The following is a 27753-nucleotide window of genomic DNA, read 5'->3' as shown; positions in this document are numbered from 1 at the left end:
CTTTTGTGATTGGCTGGGGTTATTCATTGATTTCTCACTGTAGCGGGGACCATTTATTTTAGTTTCACTTCCATACCTTCTATTTCACTGCTTGCTACGCGACTGTAGGGAAATCTTCATGGTAAAAAATGCATCAGAAAATATCTCATAATGCACCTTTAACTTTCAATTATTAGATGATTGGATTAACATATGTTCCATCCAATGAACTTTATTTGTAATTGCATAAGAAATACTTCCAGGCAGACACATGCTGGAGCAGAAAAACATGGGTACAAAAGGAACTTTATAGGCCCATTTACTGCATGGAGGATGAGGATGTGACGTTTGTAACATTTTAGAATCTTTCATTAATCGATAACTTACATCCCTAATTGCTGTTTTAATATTTAGGTGGGATTATATTATTGAGGGATTTTTATATTTTTTTAAGGTTTTTTTTAAGGCTCTCGAAAAAGAATCTACCGTTTGGTATCTGTTATCTGTACTTTCTTTTTATAGTATGTGGAGTATGATGCTTGCCACTATTGCATTTTTGTTGGCACTACTTTGTGAAGTGGAAGGTTACATTCAAAGATTACATATAAAAGCAATAAAGGCAGAGCCTCCTTGTTCTCTGTGTAACTACCAGCTAACTTAATAATGATATTTTCTATCTCCTATGTATGTATATCATAGGTAAGTTAATACTTCTGCAAAGAAGCATTCACAAGGTGCGGATGAAGGCAAAGAGTCCCGAGAATTCAGTTGAAATAATAAGGAGATCAGCTGCAGAAGAACCAACATATTAGAATTCAAAGCCAGTTAATTCGATTTTAATCCGTTTTTAGTTACAAGTACTGTAAAGAAACCCTGAACACCTACTTATTTTAATGGCCTCATTACTTAAGTGAATTCATTTATAATTAGCAAATATTTCTACGTCAACATACCTGTCTACCATAACATATGGAAGGCATTAAATCTGACTTTTACATCCTGGACCAAAGTAGTTGTAGGAGTTTCAAGGGAATCAATTATTCTTCATTAAAATGCAAAGTGTTCCTAAGACGGGGGGAGGTGGATTAATCAACTTTGGGTGGGATCACATGATCTTAAAACTGAGCTAAAAAAGTTTTCTCAACTTTTTATCTGCTTTCATCCCTTTGTTTCAGTTTGTCCCAATCAAACTCTCTCACCACCTCTCAGATATACGAGCGCCTCGCCTCAGTTCACTCAGCGGCCTGATCTTCTCGTCATAAAGCATGTGTGAGACCGGCGGTGGCAGCGAGACGCCGATTTATGATGCTGGGCGGAGTGGTCCTGCAGTTTTACAGCGCAGTGATTTATATGCACTCTGCATTCAGTCGCCTTTTTTTATTATTTTTTTTTTTATTTCTTCTTTTTGCTTCTTGTTACTCCCGGCGGCCACTTTGGCCTTCACCTGTAATGACCTGCTCCCCGTTTTCTAACACCTTTATTCCTAAAGATAATCGCATGTATTTGTCCTTGGGGGCAGCTTGTATCATTTCTGCAAACTGCTGCGGTCCGGCTTGTGCCATTTAAGAGGTTCAGTAGAACACGCACGGCTGTTAAAGGGGGGGAAGGTCAAGTTAATTTGAATCTGACAAAGGACAGATTAACTTTTGAAGCCCCGAGGAGGGATGTCAAAAGGCTAAGAGTCTTTTTAATTTTATGTTCCAGTGATCCGACGTTGGGACGCGACCTGTTGAGGGAGGTCTGAGAATGTGCAGAAGTTTCTGCACCATAGAAGCGTGAAAGAAAATGAGACGATGAAAAAAAAATCCTAAATTAAGAGTCTAAATCTTTGTTGCTCTTGTAGATGCTGCACCTTTATATATTAGTCCTTCAGGCTTCCCTGGTCATTTAAATATTCTTCATTGCACGGAAGCAAAAGTATTTAAAGGTCATAGCAGAAATGTTTTCATTTAAACAATTATTTAAAAAAATATATAATGATAGTTTAAATTCATTGATCCCACATTGAAGAAATTTACATCTGCATTCAACCCAATCCCCTTGGGGAGTAGTGGGCTGCCATTGTCTGGCGCCCAAGGAGCAGTCTGGGTGGAGTGGAGGCTGTGAGGATCAAACCGGGTTCTTGCAACCTTCTCAGAGCACAAGCTCACTGCTCTAACCACTAAACCAACACTCCCCAATGAATGTATAGAGTTGTGCAAAATAAAAGTATTATTTTTATATACACAAACAGGTTGGAGATCGGCCTGTTTTCCAGTGTAGTCCTGTTTCTCTGACTAATTTTTTATTTTTTTTTGTAAGCATACATAGCCTAATTAATATATTTTATTAACCTAAAGCACTATGCATGGTTTCGTTGTTACATGTCAGGTATGCTGGTCGTTGAACTTGACCAACGCACCTTACAGTAGAACTGCAGTCAGTTCCTGGACTGGCATGGCTATTACTGACCCTACATAGTTAGGGACTAATTTCCCACTGGGATCAGCTTCATAGTCATGGTAGGACACCTCTTTGATTTTACTTTGGAAAGTCTTTTGGCTATGAATCTATTAAGATTTGGAACAAAACCTCACAAAACATTGCAAATGAATATCTGCATCCTTTCAAGTCAAGTATGTTTTCATTCAGATTTAATGAAATAAATTGAAACAACTGAACTAATTTTCAAAATCTGAAAATAACTGCTTACAAATTCAAATATATTAGAATTAGCCTGAACATGAAATAAGCCTATATAAAATTTTATAATTTTATACACCTTTCAAGTAATAATTTAAAGTATTTTTTTATAAAATAGACTTTTTATCTGAAAATCATTATTGCTTCTATTGGCTAATTTAAAGTAAGCTAGACTACATGCTGGCAATAAATGAGTTAAAACTATTCTAACAGGTCAGTAGAACTGAGCTATTTACCATTGATCGGACAACAGGCATTCTGCAAGACACACGAGGGACCTTGCAGTCAGACGTCAACATTGGCCAACAAGGCCAGACATTTACATCGCATTTGGCAGTTCTTTCAAGATAATAACCTTAACACGTGTCTTAAATTACTTCATTAAAATGCATTTTTTTTAAACTGATCTCTCCTCCGGGTTTCATCTGTTGTGGCAAGAATGACCTCCCGTCGCGGGAGGGCACATCCCCCCTAAACTCACACACATTGATGAGAAGACGGATTGAAATAAGAACAAAAAGGGACATTTTAAACATATTCTTAAAGTTTTCATATTCCTTATACATGGTAGACAGATTTAGAATTAATAGGAATTTACTTGAATGGAGACAGGTTTCAGTCGATGTGCTACAGTCAGTGTGCGATGAATAAATTCTCTGCTCAGTAGACGCCAATTCCCGATTTTGCTATCAACACCATTCTAGATCATTTCTGACACTTTATTTTTTAAACTTAGAACCTGGAACCTGCTGAAGATTCCCTCCCCTTCTTATTTTCACATTTATTGTCCCAGACTTATAAATTCATACCACAATCACAGAGAACAGGTATGATAATGTCGAGAAACTTGCACAATTGTAAACACATTATTTCTCGAACTGAGCAGTGGAGGGAGATCTCGGCAACTTAGAACCTGGAACCTGCGGAAGATTTCCTGCCCTCCTTATTTTCACAAGAAGGGGGATGATTTTTAAGCTTTTTTAAGAAGGGAGATGCCATCCCCCCTTATTCCCTCTCAACTCAAGCACTGAATATATCTCTATATAATTGTTTGGAAGGTTTGCCTATATTGCATCAGCATAAATGGGGACAAGAGTGAGTTGTCATTAGATATTAGCAAACCGAAAGCAAATGTCTTAAGAGATCAAAGGCCACATCTTTAGACCCGACCAATCCGCCTCAGAAATGTGGAACTTTTTACATTTGACTTTTTTTACCAGCATGCTGCAGCAGCCGCTGTTTTTCCACCTCCAGCTAAAAACACTTTTGCACCACACTTGGCAACAGCAGTGACTAAGACAGAGGTCACCGGAGGGGAAATCAATATGTCCACCAAAACATAGAGAGTGGCTTACCGTTTCACCCCCAGCGGGATACACAAACCCCTTCCCACTCTACGCATCTCTCCTTTTCTTTTCACGTTATCTGTCTGTTAAGTCTTCTTCTTTTTGCAAGCTCTTACTCTTTTCTCTCTCTCCGTGAACTCCCTGCCCTTTTCCTCCGCGTATCTGAGAAAAAAAAACACACCTGGGAGCGTTTTGAAAAGCACCTCACAACTGTGGAGTTCAAAAGACAAAAACGAACCATCTCCTACGCTTGTTTCCCAAACACTTCCGGGGAACTTTGAGGGGATGAGGTGGGGTCGGGTGTTGGGGATGGAGTGGGGGGTAAACTTTCCAACAGTACATCTGTTGTCTTTTAAAGGCTTTGTAATAAATAAATACTTCCGAACTCTCCTTTTGGTAATGGACCCTTGTTGTGCCACTGGTTTGAAGAACTGCGGCAGTAGAAATAATGGCTGTCTATGGGCTATTACATTCTGCAGCAAAAACATCACATCTCTGAAAGTTGCTTTAGAAAAGTACCGATGCAAAGCTGCAAGGGCTATTGAAGTAATTTGAACAGCACAGCCACAGTCACAAGAAACAGACTCTTTTAAATGTGTATCGTTTCCTTATTTGCATTCTCATTTGGCTCTCTTGCAAACCTGGTAAATGAGGTAGAAATGCATACTCTGTTTCTATGAACAAAATAAAAGAAGTATTTTTTTATCACCATGAACCAGAAAACATCCACAGAGCAGGCTAAATTGAATAAAAAATAGTTTTTTCAGAGGTTTAATTACACATCTCCTACTTTGTCCAAATTTTATACAGTATTCTATTCTGACGACACCACTATCCTTCTTTATAGATAGCGTAGTTTGCTGAGGTTTTGACACAATTTATATTTAATCCATGACTATAGTGGGCACCATCATCCTCCACTACTTCTAATATATTCTTTGTCTTTTTACAAGGCAGTAACTTCCAGTTGCAGATCGCATGACCCGTGTGATACAAAAAAAAAGTGTTTCCATTGCAGTTTTTTGGAAAACTAGTAGGACCCAAGATAGGCACAAGCACCCCTCCCGACCCCCGCTGGAATATTTATATATTTATATTTATGTATATTTATTTATTTATTTTTTCTAAAAGAAAATTTTTTTCATTCAGCAGCTACTGTTGTGTGGAAAAGTGTTAAGTGCAACTCATGCACTGATGACTAGCTGTAACTTTCTCTGTGTCAGCAAACCCACTTCATTACTGCCACTTGTCTCACTCAAAGGAGTGAGACTGCAAATGTCTTTTCCTTTTGAATTTAATGTCACCACAAAGCAAAGTAAATGGTCTTGATATTTGACTTTTTTTTTTTTTTTAATAATACGCCTGTAACTTAGTCTGGTCGCATACAAAGGTTTTATGACAAATTATGGCATCCTTACATTGTTATTGTTGTCTTTTAAGCTTTGATTTTGCTAAATTTTTAGTAAATAGGACCTTTCTGCATATATTTACCATAACAGCATCATGTGACCGTTATTAGCCATGTGTGTAATTCCACAAGCTGAAGCAATGGAGGAGAGTGAGTTTGGAACTCCCGGTGTAGGTACAAAAAAGTAGAAAAGTCCAAGATGAAGTGTTGAATGGTGCAAGAAGATGTTTGATTTAAAGAGGTATAAAGCCTGGAAAATAGTACAAGCAATGCAGTAAACTAAAGCTCAGGACAGATTCTAATGTCTCTGTGAAGTTGCTAGATACGTAATCACATGTCCTGGCTAATGTACATTGCAAACCAAACCAAACACCAAATGATCAGGGATACTTACTTTCAGATTTTATATCATCTAAAAAAAAAAACGAAATGGTCAAGTACAGAAAATATTTGGTTATAAGATAATAGCATTCAAGGGCAAAACCGGATCCCTGGTTTGAGTCCAAATAGGGGGCTAACACGCCATTTATTCCAAGGGAACTAACACCTCATTATAGTCTTTGAGAGGACCAATGCTTTTCTTTTGGTTGTCAATGGATATTTTATACAGTGACTGTACTTTCTGCTCAGTCTTACATTTTCAGAAAATCAAAGCCTTGTGTGACGCTTCGTCCCAATACAATGGTTCTTTCATTAAAGGCAAAGACGAGTAAAATACATCATCCTTCTAATCCAGTGTGGAAAGCCTTGCCGTATATGGAGATAAAGATGTGGATGTATTCAGTGTGACATTCAAAGTGATCCAGATAGGTAGCGGTTTAAATCACCTTGTGATTTACTGAGACAGATAGTAATTACTCTTTTAATAATGTGCTCTTCTTCTACATGATTCATGCGATTAAAGAAGTGCCTATGAAGTGCGTTTCTGTGGAATAAGGAATAATGAAAAAATTACAATCAATTAAGGGGCTGTTTTTGACATGTATTCAGGTTACTGTGAATTGAGAATAAATTAATAGTATAGAAATAGAGTTCAAATGCCAGTGACAAAGCGTATAGGGAATATGAAAGGACACATGAATAAAGGAACTACAAAAAAATAGCAAAAATTCAAAATCACACCATTAGTGTCATGTTAAAAAACATTTGATGCTCAGTTTAGGTAACTAATTGAGTCCAGTACCTTAACCTTTAGCCAAGAAATATTTATATAGATGTATATTAATCTTCATATTTAAAGTGATATCAAAACAAAAGGGAAATATACAAGGAACTGAATCAGTTTAATAAAGTTAATAAAGTCTGGCTGTATTATACAATTTCATATTTTAAAATGTATTCTTACATTTGACAATAATAGTTCCTTCTGGGCCAGCAATAACTTGGTCTTTGGACACACCCGATTTAAGATAATAAGGGTCTGTCCAAATAGGACATACAGTAACAATTCTTCAACCAAAATGGAGGTACATCCGCAGTCAGCATGATAAGTCATGGCAGTAAAAGCAACCTTTATGGTTATGCTGCTATAGGCTTAGCTTACAGGAGGGCATAGGAACCACTTTTCCTTACTCTGCTTTAATCAACTTCTATTCTCAAATTTGCTGTTAGTTCAACCCCTTAAATTCATGTTCTACCTGTTTTTTTTGTGTCATGTGTCGTAGTAGCCTCATCAGGACTGGTTCAGTTTGGCTGTGACACCATCTTGGAGGGAAGCATCAGATGGGCTGCCATTACTGTGACTAACTGTCCTTAGATAGGAAACTTTTAACCCATTTGACTGAATGATTTAAATACAGTGTCTCTGGTAAGTGTTATTGAGATTATGTGTTCTGAATTGGGACAATATAAATAAAAATTGAATTATATTAAAAAAAATTGGTAGGAAAGGAAGGTGGTACCTAAATTTGGCTAGCATCATCTATGTACATTTTCATTATGATGTCTGCAAAGCTGAAGGTTGTGTGGATTCAGCAGGCATTCCCTGCCCAGTATGCTTACTGTCGACCTTAGGAATAAGTAAATGAGGTGGGGGCTACAATTTGCTATATTGAGATGAGACTTAAAGTTTATACTGTTTGCTGTTGGAAAATAGGTGCCCAGCAAATGCCAAAAGGAAATTCACATAGTTAAGAGGTATTTTCTAACATACCTTATAAAAGTCGAGTAACCAAACAAGAATCAATAAAACTGAAATGAGGTGAGCTAAAAATCGGAAACTCAAGAAAAAAAGAATACAGGAAGGAACACACTTCTTTACACTCTGTTGGCCTCTTTTTATTCTCTTCTTTCTGTCTTCCTCCCTTACATACAAGTCAAACAAGAAGTCATAGAACCCCTCAGAGGAAACTGCCTGACAAAAAAGAAGAGGATAAAAAAAACACTTATTTTTGATGGCCGCTTCAAAGAACATTACTGCAGCCTTTGAAAAGTTACCACAGGGTGGAAGTTCTTTCGAGTGTCAAAGAGCAGAGTGGAGAGGTTGTAAAGGGAGTTTGAGGCAGTTATTTCTCCCTCGTCTTTTTTTTGACTAACTTATTCAATCCTTCATCTTGTTTCTAGGTTCTAATGGAATACTAAGTAAACAAGATCAAGGGAGGGTTGTGATACTGAGGGACTTACAGAGGCCCTGATGGCTGACTGTGTGAGTAACACATAAGCTCACAGAGAGATGAAGTGGTTTTTGGAAAGAAGGAAGGCTCAGTTTTGATTCTCAGGAGAGAGATGCCTTGGATGCAGAATAATATAAAGAGGAGATGCAAGCATGGTGTCTTTTCACAGTAGAACTTTAGTTGGCAAAAAGGATGAGCAGGACAAATCCTTGGATGTTTTTTCTATGTCTCATTGTGGTGGGGCTTGACGCATCTGTGTGTATTGGCTAAAACCTTCTTATTTCACATTAGGCAACATGTTGACACTTTAAAGTCAAAAACAGTTCATATCAGAAATGTTTATGCTTTTAATAGATCCATCTACCCATCCACAGTTTATCCCGGCTTGTCCTTCAAGGGTCACATAATTCCAGCAGCGATTGGTACAAATTCCCTCAATATTACTACAATTTGAGGGATAGTAAATTGCTTATTGACAATTTACAACTTAAATACTGTTTGTCAATTTATAGAACTGTACACAAAAGGGTAGTCAATTATTGTAATCTGGACCTTGCTCTGGTTAACTATGGCTACCTAAATTTATTAGCTACTCAAGTTAATTCGTGCTAAAAGAGTACTTCATTGCATTATGATATAACTATGCTAAGTATTAAAAAATGAAAATACAAGTTGTAAACTGTATCTTTAGTAATAAGGTTAGATAACAATGCTGATTACTTTTGGCTAGTAGAACAGACTATACCTGATAGTGTAACCAGACGGTGTCCATCCGTCTTTGCTGTCTACTGGGGTGACAGTGGCGTTGGATGTAGGAGTTTGCCCTGAAATCGAAGGATTGACGGTTCAAGCCCCGACTCCGACTTCCAGTGTTGTTGTGTCCTTGGGCAAGACACTTCACCTGCATTGTCTACTGATGGTGGTCAGAGGGCCCGGTGGCGCCAGTGTACGGCAGCCCCGCTTCTGTCAGTGAGCCCCAGGGCAGCTGTGGCTACAATGTAGCTTGCCACCATCAGTGTGTGAGTGTGTGCGTGAATGGGTGAACGAATGTAGTGTAAAGCGCTTTGGTCAAGTCTCCTAACTTGAATAAAGGCGCTATATAAGTACATGCCATTTACCATTTACATCTTAAATTGAAATGAAGATGGTTCCTATAATCTGCAAGTTTCCTAAGCATTTTGTCATACTCACACATTATTCTTAGGGTGTCTCTTTTCTAAGCCAAAACAAAGCCTTCGTTTGGTCCAGTCTATAAAGCCTTGAACTCAACTCTATTTCTGATATTTTTAATTGAAAAGGCTTCCTGGAGGGGAAGCGAAATGTCTTCAAACTTGAAAACAAAGTCCATTGGATTGTTGTTGTTGTTTTTTTTTTTACTTTTTTGGAATGACTATGACCTGGATAACTGAGAATCTTTACCAGCATAAAAACTTTGTTGGACTATATTTAGTCCAACGGGTTATAAGAAAAGAGGATAATGAGAAGATTTTGTCTGACAGTAGATTACTTTATGTCCAAACTATAGAAGCAAAAGTACAAAACTGTTTGTCTGCTTGCTCCAGTCTACACTTTTGGCATCTATGACTTTAGATAATGATGCCACTGGGGGCATTATGATGTACAATTTGCTGACTGGTCCCAACTTGTTAAGGAGATGATGTATCAGGTCAGTTGTAGTCAGGAAAATGTCGAGTAAAGTAAAAAAACAAATAAAACCCCTGTTTGATTGGAAGAGCATTCTGTAACATGCTTATTATGAGTTTTTTTTCTTTCAACCATTGTTTGACCAACTATTGCAAGAAAAAAAAAAAACACATAAATCATGCTCTCTTGGCAGGGACTGCTAATTTGGAGTTAAAGCCCTTATCAGGCTCATGGGAACCAATTTGCTTCTGCTCTGAACTGTGAATACAACTCCTGTTTGCAGTGTAGAAGATTATAAACACTGGTCATAGGCTAGTTGGAACTGCTAAGAAAAACGCCACCTTTGTTAAAAAGGCATTGGGATATCAATGTTTGCAAGAGTGGCATGACCAGTGCACAGTTTATTGCACTGATGACATAGAGAAGGAAGGAGCTTGCACCTTTTGCCTCTGTGTTTCTATGTTTTTATGTCACTATTTTTCCTTAAAGGGGTTGGAAACTCTAGGGTGTACCCCAACTTTTGCCAAACGATTGTTTATAGAGGCGCAGTGGCAGCTCTGGCGTAAAGAATGGACAACAATATAAGATGGATGGATGACGGAAGATAAAGTGGAAAAAATACCTCAATCAAGCTAAAGTGGGTTTCAAGAGTTTCTCCCTAGTTTGAGAATTTTAGAATTCTGCAAAAACAAAAAAAAACCTTCAAGTAAATCCAAAATTTCTATTGTAGTGCTTGGCAAAGGGTTGAAGCTGGAAGATTGTTTTTTCCATTTGTTATCTTTCCTTTGTTTTACAGCAGGAATGAGCAGACTCCATCCATCCATCTTCTCCTCCTTAATCTGTCAGGGTGGAGGTGGGGCTGGTCTTTATGTCCAGCACCCAATTGGCGAAAAGCAAGGTACACCCTGGAAAGGTTGCCAGTCCATCGCAGATGAGCCGAAGCTTTAAGGTGATACAGCTAGGCCACTTACCTTTATCCATGATAAATATGTTGCTATCTTAACGGCTTTTTTATTGGGAACTGACTCTTTGATTTCAGCCAGTTAGGAAGATATGGAAATGCCCGCATGGACTCTATGTTAGAGAATTCTCACATAGGTAAAATAAAATAAAAAAAAATCTTGTGATTCTTAATTATGAGAAAGTGTTCTCTACAACTTGTTTCTATAATTAAGATCATATAATTTTCCTCTTTCAATTGAAACTGGGTGTAGACAAGTTCAAGAGAAGACCCTGCAATGTGTCCAAGAAATCATACTGTCTGCTTTTTTTGGTCGATTTTGAAAGTCCTTAAGCTCTTTGAATCATGTCCAAAGTCTGTATTCTCTATCTGTAAAAAGGTTTAACTGGGCAAACTCACTGGCCCTCATCTTCATCTCCACAGCTGAAGCCTGGCATAGCCGCTCTGCTGTGGATTGAAAGCTTCACTTGGCAAAACCACAGTGTAAGGGTTCACTGGACCCACCTGTCAACACAGCCGGGGACTGGTGAACGTATCAATCCATGACCATACTGAGGCCATCTTACTAGCTCTGTGAATGTTTAATTTTTCTACCTTTTCCCTTCCAACTGCCTGTTATCTTTCCTGCCATCCTTGCCTTCCGACCTGCCAGTTTTCTCTGTCTCTGATCACACCGGCGTTACTTGCCAAATGTGTTTTCGGGATGAGAAATACCCAGCAGAGACTGGCATGCGTTTAATTTTCCAGGTCCTGTACTCTACCCATCTGCTGAAATTAAGAAAAATATTTCCCACAAACTTAAGCCACATTTATAGAAATGCACATTTCATTCACAGCAGTAGGTAATTTAAAGAAAACCAGGCACTTGAATTATGTCCTTGGCCCTCAGGTTAAGTCCTTGTTTAATCTGCTTGATGCCTTAAAAATCAGCCAGAAATCAAGGTGTGGGCATGTGCTTTTCCAATCAGCTGGGGGTGAGCACTTTGCCAACTAAATTGGAGAAGTGAACAGGAAGAGAAAAAAAGGCCTGAAGGAGGAAAAGGTGTGTGGGGAGGGTGCTCTATTGAGCGTATCAAGACTTTTTTTCTTACACCTATGTGACCTTGAAATGAAAAAACATGGTAAATGGGCACAAGGACATTAATGTCCTTGAAACAATCCTTAATCTAACCACAAACAGAGGATTAGCACCAAATTTTAACAGCATATAAAAGTCCAAATATGGCACATGTTTAGTCAATGAAAACAAATGCAGTCTGATTCGTAGGCTCATGGCAACTTAAGTGGTTCTCACAAAGCACAAATTACCATTTAAAAAACAAAACACAACTGAACTAATATAGAAAAGTAATGTTCTTACTATTTTCATTCCTGTACCTAAATATTGGCCATAATCATTGAAGCAATACTAAAATGACTGATAAACATGCTTCAGAAAGCTACTCTGTGTGCAAATATCACATTGTTGACAATAGCTATTGGACAGTACCAAGTCCGTTGCCTAAACAACTTAAAAATATGTTTTGTTAATTGCTCTGGCACTAAGGATTAGTGCTTGGAGGCAGTCCTATAATAAACTGCCTCTAAAAATAAAGAGTTAAAGTATAGAAGAATAAGAAAAACACTGAATCTGAATTATCTCAGGATAATCTCTGATTAAAAAAAAAATAAATTACCTACATTCCTAATATACGTATGGTAGTAAATAATTGCTAGCTATACTAGTTTTAGCTAACGCATGAAGTGACGAAAGATAAGAGTTAAGCTTGCTTAAACCATTCATCAGACAATTTTTTTGGGGACAATTTCCATTTTGGATGTCCAAGTAATCGGTGGTTAGATTAACCAGGGTTGGATTGGGTTGATCTCCGCCTTGTGGTTTGCACTAGGAGGGGATTATATTATCAATTTATACTGTGCCCTGGTCAAGGTAGAATGGTTTGGGATCTGAATGTGTAACTAAAGAAGATTTTAAATGAAACCAAACTTCAACAAGATGCAGACAAAAAGAATTAGCGGGTAGTGGCAGCATAAGTGAGTGTTGGGGGGTTCATAACAGGGTGATTCTTCAAAAGAGGTATTGTAGAATTGCATGGGGATCTAATTGTTTTCTTCATGGCCAATTAGTTTGGCAAATTTATTAGAGCAATTTCTCATCAGACACTCAAATTTAGGTAAGTTTGTCTATTCAGTTTAAACATGACGGTTGCTCACTAAAAAAGAAAATAAGCAGTCAGTAACAGAAAAAACTGATAAATCAGCAAGAAACCCAACATATATAAGGAGGGAGACATAATTATCTAGTTTAACAAGTATTTAATTCCTTGCATGAGCTTCTAGCTCCAAGTAGTAATTGTGGGGGATTTCCTGTTTTTTTTCAGCTGAGGAAAATAGTTTCATGATCAAAGCACTTTCATATTTACATTAAAACTATAGTAGGATATCTTCAAGTTGTCATCTGACGTCTTAAAGGGAAAACATATTTCACATTTGACTTGTTAAATGAAAAAGTTTAGGACAGTATAATTCTACCGTAAAATATTTCCCTGATGGGATGTGATTATATCAGGGCTGTATGTAAACTCTCACCCATTGGGTGTGATTATCTCAGTGTCTTCACACGCTCTCACTCCATATCCGCAATTTTTCACACATAAAAGTCCAACATTAAAACTCAACTCCATTCCACTTATTCATATACAAAAATACCATGTTTATAAAACTCCCGTCCATGTTTTCAACGCATCCTTAGTACTAACACACAATGACATGCCAGGTTCAAATCCAGTCCGTTGTTTTGCACCAGCCCACCTATTTATGGAACTGACAACAGCGATATTGGAAAAATACGGCGATTTCTGAGAAGTTATGACAAGGTATGTTATTTGAATTTTATCTTATCTTATGTGGACTGAGATAATTTTCTAAGTAAATCAATCAAGCACTTGAGTAAATATGAATTAAATATGAATAAAATATACAGCAGCTAGTTTCAATGATCAATGTAGAGAATTAATAAGTGTCAGATCACATCAAATTGACATCAAATGGTTTGTTTTCTCTCAAGTTAAATAATTATTGCTTAGTCTAGTTGAATAATCTCTAAATTCTTAAAGCTTTCAGGTATGCCTCACATTTTTTTCTTTTCGAAAGATCAGACACCCAAGAAAAGACCAACCACATACAGAGAGGATGTGCAGAACAACCCAGTTGTCCAATATCAGAAGGAGAACCACAGGGATTTTCTCATTTTATTATTAATTAAATTATTCATTTATCTTTATTTTGGTCCACTGAATATGTTTAAAAACTTAATTTCCATCACATAAATAAACATTCACAGAAATGCTATTGTGTGTTATTATGAGTTTTTATAAAAATCTACAGCTTCCTACAAGGTCTGAAATCTAATAAGATAATGAGTTAAGTTTATTTTATCCTTAGCCTATTACCAAATATTCATACTCAGTGCAGTTTGCACAGGATTCAATTGCACAGGTTCCTTTATTAGTACCAACAATCCAGCAATAGCTTATTAGTTCCCCATTGTTTATTTTACTTGAACTGCAGAGAATAACTAATAAACACAGTTATGAAATTTTTTGTTTACAGCGGAGGTCTTCAACAGGGGGTCCGCGACCCCTAGGGGTCCACAGAGGTACTGCATAGCTGATTAGACTGTTTTTTTATATTCCCCCCCATGCATTTTTTTCCACTGATTGAAATGTCTTTAAATCTACATTAACATGAATTCAACGCACTGTAGTAAACAGACAAATGGAGGTAGAAGATTTCTTTTTTAGTCATCAATGCACACATTCAGCGACACACAGGAGCTCTTTCAAGCTGGGCACCATTTCATTCACAACACCTGTCCCATCAACCAGGAATCAGAATCAGAAATACTTTAGTAATCCCAGGGAGAAATTACTTTTGTTACATTATTCCATCTGTAATAGAGTGACTAAAGGACCACTTTAATATAACACGATTTCATTGAATATATATAATTAGGGGGCCCCTACCCATCAGTTTGGGGGTCTTTGGCCTGCAAAACGTTGAAGACCCCTGGTTTACAGTATATTTAAGAGGCAAGTATTTTAGTAGGGCCCATTCTTCTTTACTTCAATTCTCTGAAAATCACCAGATTATATGAAAAATAATGTATATTGTGTGAAAATATCCACATAGCTACAGATGTTATTTAGTAACATTTAGGGTGCTATAGAAATGCCACATTTTGCCACTTTGTTTCTGTTAAATCCTCTGAAAACCTGCGACTTATAGCTGCACCTATACTCATAGCCTCTCCATCGAAGCATGGCAAGGGTTGCCTGTCCAAATTCTTTCAAAATCTCACTCCAAGGTTTCGTGAAAAGTTGGCAGCCTTTTTATGTTATGTCTCTAGTTTAAATTAGATGATAGACTGATGGAAAAGTAAATAAAAAGGGTGGAATAGAGCTGTTACTGTTGGCCCCAAAATACTTTTACTATTACTTTCTTCCCCAACAGCCAACTGTTAGAAAATGCTGACAGTAAGGGGCAACATTTTCAATCTGTTACATCTAACTTTTATTGTTTACACATCAGCAAATTTGTAAAAATTATTGAAATTGTAATTGTCCCCATTTGTTCATTTGATAATATGTAAGAAAATGGGTCAACTTAATTAACTAAGTAATACATTTAAACAAGAGATTAGTTAGCCTATGCTAAACTGAGGCTAAAAGGGCCATTTATTAAATTAAATAAGATAGTATTCCAAATGATATAACTGTAGGAATGCTTTAAAGAATTCATAGTTTAATCTAGATTTTATCAGATGAACGTTAAAGGGAATGTAAATGTATTTAACTGAAACTTATTTAGCTAACTGTGCCTACTTAGCTAGCTTCAGCTCAATGTGGTTAAGCTTTACTAAACTGCTGCTACATGCATATGCGATTAGATTTAAATATAACTACTTTGGCTAAATTTAGCTAATTGTTAATTCGATTGTAGCTAACAGCTAAAATTGTAGCTACTAGCAGTTAACTGCAATTTAAAATCCAGACTCGGTATGTAAAGGAAGTTAAACAATTGCAGTGGGAAAAGCTCAATTGTGGAAGCTTCACATTTAAAACCTCGTGATGCCATGACAGAAATAGGTTTCTGGGATGATAATAATCCTCATGTTGGATTTAATCAGTTTGTCATGTCAAATATGTCTGACATGCAAGACATTTTAATTTATTATGCTATTTTATTATTATATTAATAAGGAATATTACTATTCTTCATAAATATTTTGGAAGGAAAGGAGAAAACCAATGTAAAGAAATGAAATTATAATTTGGGTCAGGATTAATAAAGAAGAGTTTAAGCTCTCAAGAAGAGGGTAAGAATGCCAGAAAAAGAGTATTTTTTTAAATAATGAAGGTACACCGGCGGTCAAATGGGGTTGTTTGAATACACATGAACTTTATTTTAAAAGGCAACATTTTTCATGACTTCATCTGGTTCAATATAGGTAGTTAGTTGGGGATGAGTGCAGATTGCATTAGGAATCTTAATTGCACTCTTTCGAGGATGTCCAACTCCTCCTCCTTCAACGTCAGAAATGCCACATACTCATCAGTTTACGGCTTCCCTGTCATCTTATCACAAATGACAAGGACCTCCGTAATGGCACTGAAATGTCAACTCAAGGCTCGACAGAGAGCCTCTTTTTTNCACACATTCAGCGACACACAGGAGCTCTTTCAAGCTGGGCACCGTTTCATTCACAACACCTGTCCCATCAACCAGGAACCAGAAATACTTTAATAATCCCAGGGAGAAATTACTTTCATTACATTACTCTATCTGCAATAGAGTGACTAAAGGACCACTTTTCATAACACAATTTCATACAGTATATATAATTAGGGGGTCCCCACTCCATCTCGCCATCAGTTTAGGGGTCCTTGGCCTTAAAAAAAATTGAAGACGCCTGATTTACAGTATATTTAAGAGGAAGTATTTTAGTTGGGCCCATTCTTCTTTACTTTAATTCTCTGAAAATCACCAGAATATAGAAAATAATGTATATTGTGTGAAACTATCCACATAACTACAGATCATTTATTGTTATTTAGTAACATGTACTGTGCTATAAAAATGCCACATTTTGCCACTATGTTTCGGTTAAATCCTCTGAAAACCTACAACTTATAGTTGCACCTATACTTATAGCCTCTCAATTGAAGCATCGCAAGGGTTGCCTGTCCAAATTTTTTCAAAATCTCACTCCAAGGTTTCATGAAAAGTTGGCAGCCTTTTTATGTTATGTCTCTATTTTAGATTAGATGATAGACTGATGGAAAAGTAGATAAAAAGGGTGGAATAGAGCTGTTACTGTTGGCCCCAAAATACTTTTACTATTACTTTTTTTCCCCAATAGCCAACTGTTAGAAAATGCTGACAGTAAGGGGCAACATTTTCAATCTGTTACATCTAACTTTTATTGTTTACACATCAGCAAATTTGTAAAAATTATTGAAATTGTAATTGTCCCCATTTGTTCATTTGATAATATGTAAGAAAATGGGTCAACTTAATTAACTAAGTAATACATTTAAACAAGAGATTAGTTAGCCTATGCTAAACTGAGGCTAAAAGGGCCATTTATTAAATTAAATAAGATAGTATTCCAAATGATATAACTGTAGGAATGCTTTAAAGAATTCATAGTTTAATCTAGATTTTATCAGGTGAAAGTTAAAGGGAATGTAACTGTATTTAACGGAAACGTATTTAGCTAACTGTGCCTACTTAGCTAGCTTCAGCTCAATGTGGTTAAGCTTTACTAAACTGCTGCTACATGCATATGCGATTAGATTTAAATATAACTACTTTGGCTAAATTTAGCTAATTGTTAATTCGATTGTAGCTAACAGCTAAAATTGTAGCTACTAGCAGTTAACTGCAATTTAAAATCCAGACTCGGTATGTAAAGGAAGTTAAACAATTGCAGTGGGAAAAGCTCAATTGTGGAAGCTTCACATTTAAAACCTCGTGATGCCATGACAGAAATAGGTTTCTGGGATGATAATAATCCTCATGTTGGATTTAATCAGTTTGTCATGTCAAATATGTCTGACATGCAAGACATTTTAATTTATTATGCTATTTTATTATTATATTAATAAGGAATATTACTATTCTTCATAAATATTTTGGAAGGAAAGGAGAAAACCAATGTAAAGAAATGAAATTATAATTTGGGTCAGGATTAATAAAGAAGAGTTTAAGCTCTCAAGAAGAGGGTAAGAATGCCAGAAAAAGAGTATTTTTTTAAATAATGAAGGTACACCGGCGGTCAAATGGGGTTGTTTGAATACACATGAACTTTATTTGAAAAGGCAACATTTTTCATGACTTCATCTGGTTCAATATAGGTAGTTAGTTGGGGATGAGTGCAGATTGCATTAGGAATCTTAATTGCACTCTTTCGAGGATGTCCAACTCCTCCTCCTTCAACGTCAGAAATGCCACATACTCATCAGTTTACGGCTTCCCTGTCATCTTATCACAAATGACAAGGACCTCCGTAATGGCACTGAAATGTCAACTCAAGGCTCGACAGAGAGCCTCTTTTTTATTTTTTTCTCAAGTCCTTCTTTCTTATTCTGAGCTGTTGAAACTTATTGAACTTTCTGTTCACAAAATTGGCAAAGATGAACAACTTTAAGTCCAAGAAACTTCAGTGAGGTCACTCTGAAAAAAAAAAAAAAAACCCAAAACAACAAAACAGAAAAAGACACAAAAACCTCAATAGAGAGGCATTGCAGTTGGAGAGTATAAAGACAGAGATCGAGGGACACAGATGTATTATTTGGCAAAGAGGAGAATGCTGACAGCCAGATGAAGAGTCACTTCACTCCCTCTTCTCTCTGGACACTTCACCCAGTTTTGACGCATTGTTTACACAACCCAACTTCTTAAGTGGAAAAGATTTGAGTTTGTGGGAAAAAAAACAAAAAAACATGTAAGGACATTCTGATGCATCCAGTCAGCATCTAAAAGCTTGCAAAAGTAATTATATCCTTTGAACTTTAAAGCTTGCTATATCTGAACTAGAGACCTTACCAAGAGAATCTGGCTGCAGAACTGCATTGTCAGATCCCAGACCTGCACTGTCGGGACCCTTTGCTCCAGACCTGCAAAATGGGGTCTCCTGCACTGTCAGGACCGGAAGTTTGTTCCGGAAGTTGTTTGCAAAGCCTTGAGGAATAGCTTGCTGCTGGATTAGAATTTATTAAAGTGTTAAACTGAGCATAGGAGCAGTTTAAATTATACAGTAAGGAAAAATCCTCATGGGAGAGCAAACCTCCATTGCCTTTAAGAAAATGTCTTATAGACCAAATACCCTTTTCCATCCAGCAATCCAAATACAGAGACTCATTTCTATCAAGTACCTATTTATTATCCTAGGTAGGAGTTTGGTAGGGAGTATATTGTGCATGTACATAAGTTTTCAGCAAACCAACACTAGTTTGCTTCCTGGGGAGTTTATCAATGCTGCTGTAGCTTTTACTTTAGAAAAGCTTCAAATCAACCTCGCTTTTATTTTGAAATTCTCCGGAAATTTCAAAATAAAAGCAGGAAACCTCACCGTTCAGCTCTTTAGCAAGGGTCTTTACCATTCCCTAACGAAAAGACAGGCGGAAAAAACTATATATATTTTCACTTTTGAACAGTTACAATCTATTGTCTTCTTTGAATGTGTTTTAATACTCGTCTACTGATGACACATGTTAATATACAGGTAAAATGCATAAGGCTAACAAATTTGTCCATTTTCAGCTACCATAATGAAAGATGGCAACGCAACACCCTCCATTGGGTGCAAAAACTTAATCTGAACTACAGGAACTCTTTCATTTTAAAATCGGTCGTTATTAGACTATGTATTTATGGAAATTATTGTAGATTTTTTTATTTTTATAAAAAGCTAAATTTATTACAAACAGTCACTAAAATAGAGTAAACCCAACTTGGCTGGATAGCTAGTCTTATTGTGCAGTCAAACATTGAATCTCCCTCCTAATTATAATTTTTGTTGCTGTCTCTATGAGGCTTTCTGCAAAGACTGTTCTGTATTTGGCTACATCTATTGTTCAAACAAGTCCAACCAGCTTTCCAATTCCAACAGAACATTTGATCTGCAACCGCATAATGTCTATCACTAGTCTGCTTCTGGTAAAAACAAAAATAGAAAAAAAGAAGAAGATTCAGAGGGACAACTTATTTTGTTTTTAAAGGTAGATAGTTATGTAATTTGAATTTTTAAAAATGTATAGAACAGTACTCCCTCTGGTAGCAGCCATTTTTTGTAACAAATTACAGAGTCCTGCTGGTGTAGTATTTGTTATTTTTCTCTTCTAAGCTTAGCTTTTGCTCAGTTTGTATTAGAAATCCAATTTGTGTGGTCTGTTTGTGTGTTTCCCTTTTTCCACCACCAGGAGGTGGTCTGTCTTCGTTGGGCCTCCCTGCACACCTGTGGCTCATTGGACCATTATCTGGAGGAGTATTTGAGCAGTGGGCTGTCACTACCTCGACGCCAGAGTCTTTGCCAGTTTTGGGTACTCTAGCCAAGCTGAGATTAGCTGAGTCTAACCTAGCTTTGTTTCTCTGAGACTTATGTTCTTTTGTCTTCGTTTACTCAGCAGGAAGACTTCCTGTTTAACTGGATACCTGGTCCTTCTCCCCCTTGAAGGAAATACCGAGTTCATACTGAGCAGGGGAAAACCTTCACATGATCCGTTCAAATTCCCATCAGAAATCCGAGTGACAGTCCGCTCCATTACTCCTCCGGGTCCAACGCTTGTCTACCTGTCCGTCCTCCAACATGTGCACTATTCTCTAGATTCCCCCACACAGACTGGATTCAAAGACTGACAAGGCCCCCTCAAACCTGAGTCCCATTCCAGCATTATCTAACAACATCCAAGATTCCTGCGGTCCCTGAACTGACCTCTGAACTGCCCTTCTCACTTTCAGTACCGGTTCACCAGCTCACTGAGTAACAGATTCAACACATGTGCGCTGCCTCCATAAACCTGTTAACCTTTTTCCGTGTTCTCTGAGTGGTTTGTCTGCATGTGAGTCAGATTTGTAAAACTGATCATGACAGTTTGTAACTAAAAACAGCTTTTCTGGGTATATTAACCATATATAACATTGTTTGACTAGTACTGTCGCTGCACATGCAAACAACATGTCAACAAGCCAAAGCAATGGAAGCGAATAATTATTGCAAAAAAAGGAAAGAAAATATCCAGTGTAAAAAATTTTGATTTCAAGAAGGATACAATTTAAGCTGGGGGAACAGTATTACCATTGGAGTAAACTAAAGTTGAAGCTAAACCTCATGAAGCATTCTAATGACTCTGTGAAGTTGATGGACATGCGAGGAAAAGTCCTTGCTAATAGTGCTAATAGCTGTTGGTTTTTGTGAGGTATTACAGCACAGTTGACAAAGTCAGGATTTATTTGGTAGCTGGGTCTTTAAGGGTGTCTGGTAGTTCAGCGTTACTGCTGGTAGATGGCGTCACATCCTCTTATGCTGGCTCATCAATGGGCAATCAAAATTTACGGGAACAAAAGCTTTGAGTATAAAGTCTTATTTGATCAAACTCAATGTTAGGAATCCTTTTTGTGTGTTTTCGTTCCCCACACCACCAGGTGGTGCCCTGTTCTTGTTGGGGTTCTTGTTGGGCCTCCCTGCACACCTGCGGCTCATTGGACCATTACTGGAGGAGCATTTGAGCATTGGGCTGTCACTACCTCGGCGCCAGAGTGTTTGCCAGTTTTGGGTACTCTAGCCAATCTGAGATTAGCAGAGTCTAACTTGAGCTTTGTTTCTCTGAGACTTATGTTGTTTTTGTCTTTGCTCTTTGGCAGGAAGCCTTCCTGTATAAATGGTTATCTGGACCTTCTACCCCTGGAAGGAACCACTGAGTTCACACTGAGCAGGGGAAAACCTCCACATGACCCGTTCAAGTTCCCATCGGAAATCCAATTGACAGTCCGCTCCATTACTCCTCCGGGACCTACGTATGTCTACCTGTCTGCCCTCCAACGAGTTCCCTATTCTCTGGGAATTCCACACAGACTGGATTCAAGGATTGACAAGAGCCCCCTCAAACGTGAGTCCCTTACCTGCATAATTCAAGCCACAATCTCATTTCCTACGGTCCCTGAACTGATCTCTGTGATTTTCCCTTAAGACTTTCCAGTTCCGGTTCACCAGTTCACTGACTTCCAGAACCACCCCCTGTCCTGATTACCATTAATAAACCTGTTGAACTTTTCTCCGTGGTCTCTGGGCGGTTTCCCTGCATTTGGGTCAGATTCCTTAAACCAATCATGACACTCAAGTGGGTTTTGGTGTTTTTGGTATAGGTATATAATTTGACTATGTACCTTTAACGTCTCGGATACTTCTAATCCAAAATCAGAGTCTGACCAAATGTACTTCTAAATGCTCAAGGAAGTCCATAGACAAACACCTAGACTATGGGGAAAACCTTTCTAGAAGAATTCAACCTGTTAAAGCTACATATATCTTTTTCATTACTCAAAACAGTAACTTTATCAGTTTCTTCCCCCTAACATTGACGGATATATTTCATCTTCTAAGTATAGACGCATAGCTTGATAGAAAACTAAGTGTTTTTTTATTCATATCTAAATGTCATCTCTCAAAATGAATTTAAAAGGAGGCAATGGCAAGGCCAAATAGCTTGAAACATGGTTTCATATGAAATGAACAAAGGTAGGTTAAAAAAAAGGAGCCAATTTTATAAGACGTCTGGGCTGTTACCATTTTTATTTGAATTCCTATGAAACCTCTTTTCAGTGCATGAAACAACTCTATAACTAGAAAATTGCATTTTTACAGCAGCCTCACTCGACCGGTCTTGGACTTTTATTCTTTTATGCCATTTCGCTGAGGTTTAATTAACTCAATGAGGGCTACGTGTCCTCTGCGTGATATCACCCAGAGGAAGGATTTCACAGCCAAAGGCGCTGGATGGTTTTTTAACGGCGCAAAATATTGAAATACTCCATCCATCATCTATCTATCTGTCCATCTATTTCTATACACAAGTCTGGGCCTCACACAAGTTGTATGCATTAGCTTTTCATTATAATAAGTAATGGGAGTGGTTCCCCATCCTTTAAATGCCATTAGCCCCTGCTTAGCCCTCTCTCATCCTCCCCCCTTTGCCCTTCCCGAAACCAAAAGCCAAGAGCTGTGATTAGCTTTATGGTGCTTGCGCTGAAGGCAGAGATGAAAACACTGCAAATGATATTACTTCGAGCTTGAATAGGCGTGCAGCGCATCACATTATCATCTTCCAGCATGGAAATGCAAGGAAAGCCAACAAAATGCTCGGATCTGCATCTCTGAGCCACGTAAACTGACTCGACGGAGCTAAGGAGGCCGCCTGTCTTGCACCTGGATGGTGAATGTACTTTCAGCAGGCTACATTTGAAGAGGATCCCGCATTCAGTTCAGCTGAAAAGCACCTGCAGGGAAACAAATGGGGTTCTACTGCATGCTGATTAACACAAAATGGTGCAGGTTATTGTTAAGGATAGCCACATGTGGCGAGAAGTAGAACTCCCACAGCTTTGCATAGTGTTGCTAAGTGCATTGAATATGGTAATCAGCCCTACCTTAATTGATATGTTTTGTACTAAAAAAGAGACAGGTCTCCAATGAACCATCTTTTTGTTTAAACAAAAAGAGATGATTTGATCAGATTTGCGTTGGAGTGCAATCTAAAACTGCTCCAAGGCACCTTTGGTAGAGAACATTCTCACAGCATCAGAGCCGCCATCATGCTTTCCACTAGGCAAATCAGTAAACAGTCCCATGGTTTAGTACAGTATGGCCTGTGACCCCCAAAATAACAATAGCTCTGTGTAATTTCAGGGGGGGCATGGTAGATTCGAAGTGAATAAATTATCTGTTTTGAATGCTACTGGAATGAGTTTGAAATTCTGACATTTTGAATTGAAAAAGCTTCCTGGATGGTAAGTTAAAACATCTTCAAACTTGGAAACAAAGTCCAGTGGATTGTTTTCTTTTAACTTTTTTTGGAATGACTCGGACCTGGATGAGTGAGAATCTTCACCAGTTTCTTTAATTAAAGGAAACTAGGGCAGGTTAAGAGTTGGAAGACATTGTTCCTATGACTGCACATAAAGCTCACTTAACAATAGGTACATGTAAACTGGAAACATCTGGTAAAAGGTAAAAAATTCTGTAGCACTCTTTCTTTCTTTCTTCACAGATTCACAAAGGATATACTTGCAGGAAGAGAGCCCAATTAATTCAAAATTTTGATCATCCCAAAGATGGATTTTTTCTAACTTGTTACAACTGTTAAATTCTATTTCTATTCTTATGGGATTCTTACATTGTTTAAGTGTACATCTGCTGCAGGAATTAAAGGACCAGCGCAGAACTTAAATTAATTAAGACTGTAAAAACAATTGCATAATTCAATTCACAAATCATCAATTTATGTGATGTAATATTATCTACCCATCTAACACGATTACTTAGGTTGATATCAACTCCCATAAAGGCAAACGAATATAATTTGGCCATTTTATCTGTAAGCTTTTACAATTACCAGGCACTGAAGCATCGTTCTTCTAATACTAAAAATATAAAAATAAAATAATAGTAATAATAAAAAAAACAACTGTATCTTAAACATAAAGATGTGAGTACATTTTAAATGTTTGCATCAATGTAATTTATCAATCAATCAATGAATCAATGGACCTTTCAGTACAAACTGTTCCTCAATTCATTTATTTAATCAACGCTTGATGTATATTTTGAGTCTTCACTTTTGCAAGGCCATACTGGTTGGTAAAAATCCAGGATTGGTAATTCTGATACTGTAGTATGAAAAATGATATAAATACTGCATGTAGAAAAAAAAAACTTTATTTGATCCTTTGATGAACCATTCTAGTGTGTCCAGAAACAAGTTGCTACCAAGAAGCCAAAAGTTTTGCATCATATATATGATTATTTTATTCACCGTTGCTTATAATACTCTATTTATTGTGCAATGCTTTTCAGTATTTCATGCTTTGTCTTATTCTGATGTAGTTAGCTTTGTTTATGTTTTTACTGAGATATTTTGCTCTATATTTTTTTGTAACTGTTTTAAAATGATTTATGCTAAAAATAGAAAAAGTCCACCAACCTTGTTGTACATTGTATAACAAAAAAAAAGGCATTTGAATTGTTTTTAACTCCATTTGATAACCCACTAGAACCATGTTTTCATAATTTTGTAATTCATTCTAAATATATCAAATATTTTTTGAAAAAAGAGTCTAAAGATTTGCCTTTTGGTGAATTTTCATTTTGGGGTTTCACTTTATGTAAGATGTGTGAATTCAAGTTATTTTTTTTCTACATAAATACATTTTATTGCAGCAAGGAAACTGACTTTGATTTTTGAAAGTTGTTTTGATCAACATCTCTCTTGACCTTGTGAATCTCATTTTAAAAGGCGCATAGTCAGATACTATGCTTGTACAAAAAAGAACAAGAAATATTTGAAAGGTATAAAAAGCTGTTTAATGTTATATAACCAAGTGTCCACTCTGGTCAGCTTGGCGTGGGTGATTAAACAGTATTAATTAAATAAACCCGATTTACAGAAACTCTAAATCATAATGAATCCTCCCCAGAGCCTCCTATCAGGATATCAAGGGCGGAAAAATCCCGTTCCTACCCTGCCAAAACAGGAACACAGCATGAAGGTAAAAAGCAATAAATAAAGTTTTACCTATGTAGATACAGCTGCTTTTTGTATCTCTGCTTCTGTCTCCTTGAACCCCAGTCGGCCTCGGCAGATGGCCGCTCACACTGAGCCTGGTTCTGTTGGAGGGTTTTTCCTGTTAAAAGGGAGTTTTTCCTCTCCACTGTCGCTACAAGCATGCTCAGTGTGAGGGATTGCTGACGAGTCAATGAGTCGATGCAATCAACTGGTTTTCCTGAGATAGACAACTTTGAATCAATTTGACTGAATGATCTGGTTGAACTGTAAAGTGCCTTGAGATGACATGTGTTGTTAATTGGCGCTATATAAATAACCTGAATTGAATTATAAAATGTTTTGTGCTAAGACTAAGAAAAGCATTGCTATCCCTAGTGTTAGAATTAATAAGAACGTTTACATATCAATAAACATAGTAGCTACAGCGGAACACCTCGGCAGCTTTGGCGTCCATTTCAATCAACACCAATGTTTACACTGTATTCAGAGTGCTTTTCCAGCCTTATCCCTCTGTTAATAAAGTATTTATTTGTCTTTTTTTCACACCAGATCTTGGACTTTTTCTCCCCGTTTCCAACTGCAGTGGGAAATGCTAACTGGCTTAGCCGTGGTAGGCTACTTCCTTCTTTACACCCTGCACACATGCACAGTCTCCTCCACTATAGCACATGTTTGTCTCCATAGAGGGCATTTTAACTTGTGTTTTGGCTCCCAAGAGTGTATTTTAGTATGCATTTTGGCTCCCAAAAGGGAACTTTAGCATTATTTGTTTCTGTTTTATTTACCCACTAGAACCATGTTTTCATAACACCAACAGGACCCTGTAATCTTTAACAAAAACTACATTCAAACAAAGTAAGTTAAATAAAAAAACAGATTAAACATTTTAACTACTTTAAAGGATTTCAGCAAAGTCTGTTATTTTAGGGGGAACTGAGTGGAGGTAAATCTAAAAAAAAATTGTAAGAATAATGTATCTTTCAATTAATCATGTTGTACATTCCTCCAAGAGTCATGGATACACATGCAAAGATTACGCTAAACAGTTTCATGTCCGCTTGCATTCGTCTCTTTAATCCCTTGTATTGGTGATCCAGGATGTGTGTGCGTCCATGTAAACATCTTGGCGCGTAAACACACTAATCTGCTTCCTTTCCCTGGTAATTACACTGACTAACGAGCAAAGCACAAGCTTTCTCACACACACACAGACACACACCCGCACACAAACACACACACTTTCTAAAAGAGAAGGGCGAAGAGAGGACGGAAAAGAAATGAAGGGATGACACCAGGCAGATGGTGCAGGAGGAGAGAAAAGTTTGTATTTGTGCATGCATGTCTCATAAGGATACACAAGAGCAGAAAGAGCGAGCTTGGGTCTTTGTGTGTGTTGGAACTGCGTGAGTGTGTGCATATCAAGGCCAGATGCCCACATCCTGCAGCCCATCTGTAAGGAGAGCCCAGCCAGACCACTAATCAGGCAATCCATCACCTTTCTACCTGCCACTGGTCATTACGTGCGAGCCACTCACACATATAAACACACACTCACATCTGTCAGTACTGAGGTTTATCCACACTCACTCTAGCCTAAACACATACTCCCTTAGTGTAAGCGTGATGGAGGGCCTTCGAAACTGATGCAGAGTGAAAACTTATAAGTACAACGGAAAATGGCCGGTTTACGGTTTGCATATTAAGTAACTTTTTCAGGCATATGCACATCCATCCAAGCAAAAGGAGCAGGAAGACTCCACCAAGTCTTACCTGTATATCTTTAAAGATCTACATTCTACTCTCCAAGCTTCCTCAGCAGCCAATAGCATTTGAGACTCTTCTTTTAAGCTGCCTCATCAGTATCATGTCCCTTCCTCCCTTCATTTTCCAGTCCACCAACAGTATACAGACCCTTTCAGGAAGACTTAACCCATTCTTATCATCATCAGCAGCATCAATGCTCAGCTTTATGTCTATTAATTAATGTCAATAAACTCATAAATTGCCACCTTTTCTCCTTGTGAGTCTGTCTAGGTTGAAATATCATTAAATCTTGATATGTAACACCAAACTTTTCAAACCTTTCCCAAAGAATTTATCACAAATTTAAATTTGAATATGGACGAATGAAAATTTAGCTTGAAATCATTACCTTTAGAGTTTCTTTATTACCTTTCTTTGAGTCAGAAATCAGAACTTTAAGCAAATTTCAAGGCAATGGCTTCAAGTTTTGAGTTGTTAAAAGTCCTCGACGTCTTTTAATACAATTTTACATGAT

General features: G+C 37.4%; 1 protein-coding gene across 1 annotated transcript in view; it reads right to left on the bottom strand.

Moving 5' to 3' along the window:
- The window catches only part of LOC107084231 (receptor tyrosine-protein kinase erbB-4-like), a 367984-nt gene that overhangs the window by 282157 nt on the left and 58074 nt on the right, over nucleotides 1-27753 (bottom strand). The window contains exon 2 of the mRNA XM_015373962.1: nucleotides 18742-18895. Within this exon, the coding sequence (XP_015229448.1) occupies nucleotides 18742-18895 (154 nt within the window). The remainder of the gene's footprint in view (nucleotides 1-18741; nucleotides 18896-27753) is intronic.

Source organism: Cyprinodon variegatus, unplaced genomic scaffold, assembly GCF_000732505.1.
Source record: "Cyprinodon variegatus isolate N-32 unplaced genomic scaffold, C_variegatus-1.0 Scaffold95, whole genome shotgun sequence".
NCBI lineage: Eukaryota > Metazoa > Chordata > Actinopteri > Cyprinodontiformes > Cyprinodontidae > Cyprinodon > Cyprinodon variegatus.
Note: the sequence above shows the minus strand (reverse complement) of the source record. Positions and strands in the feature narration are given on the sequence as shown.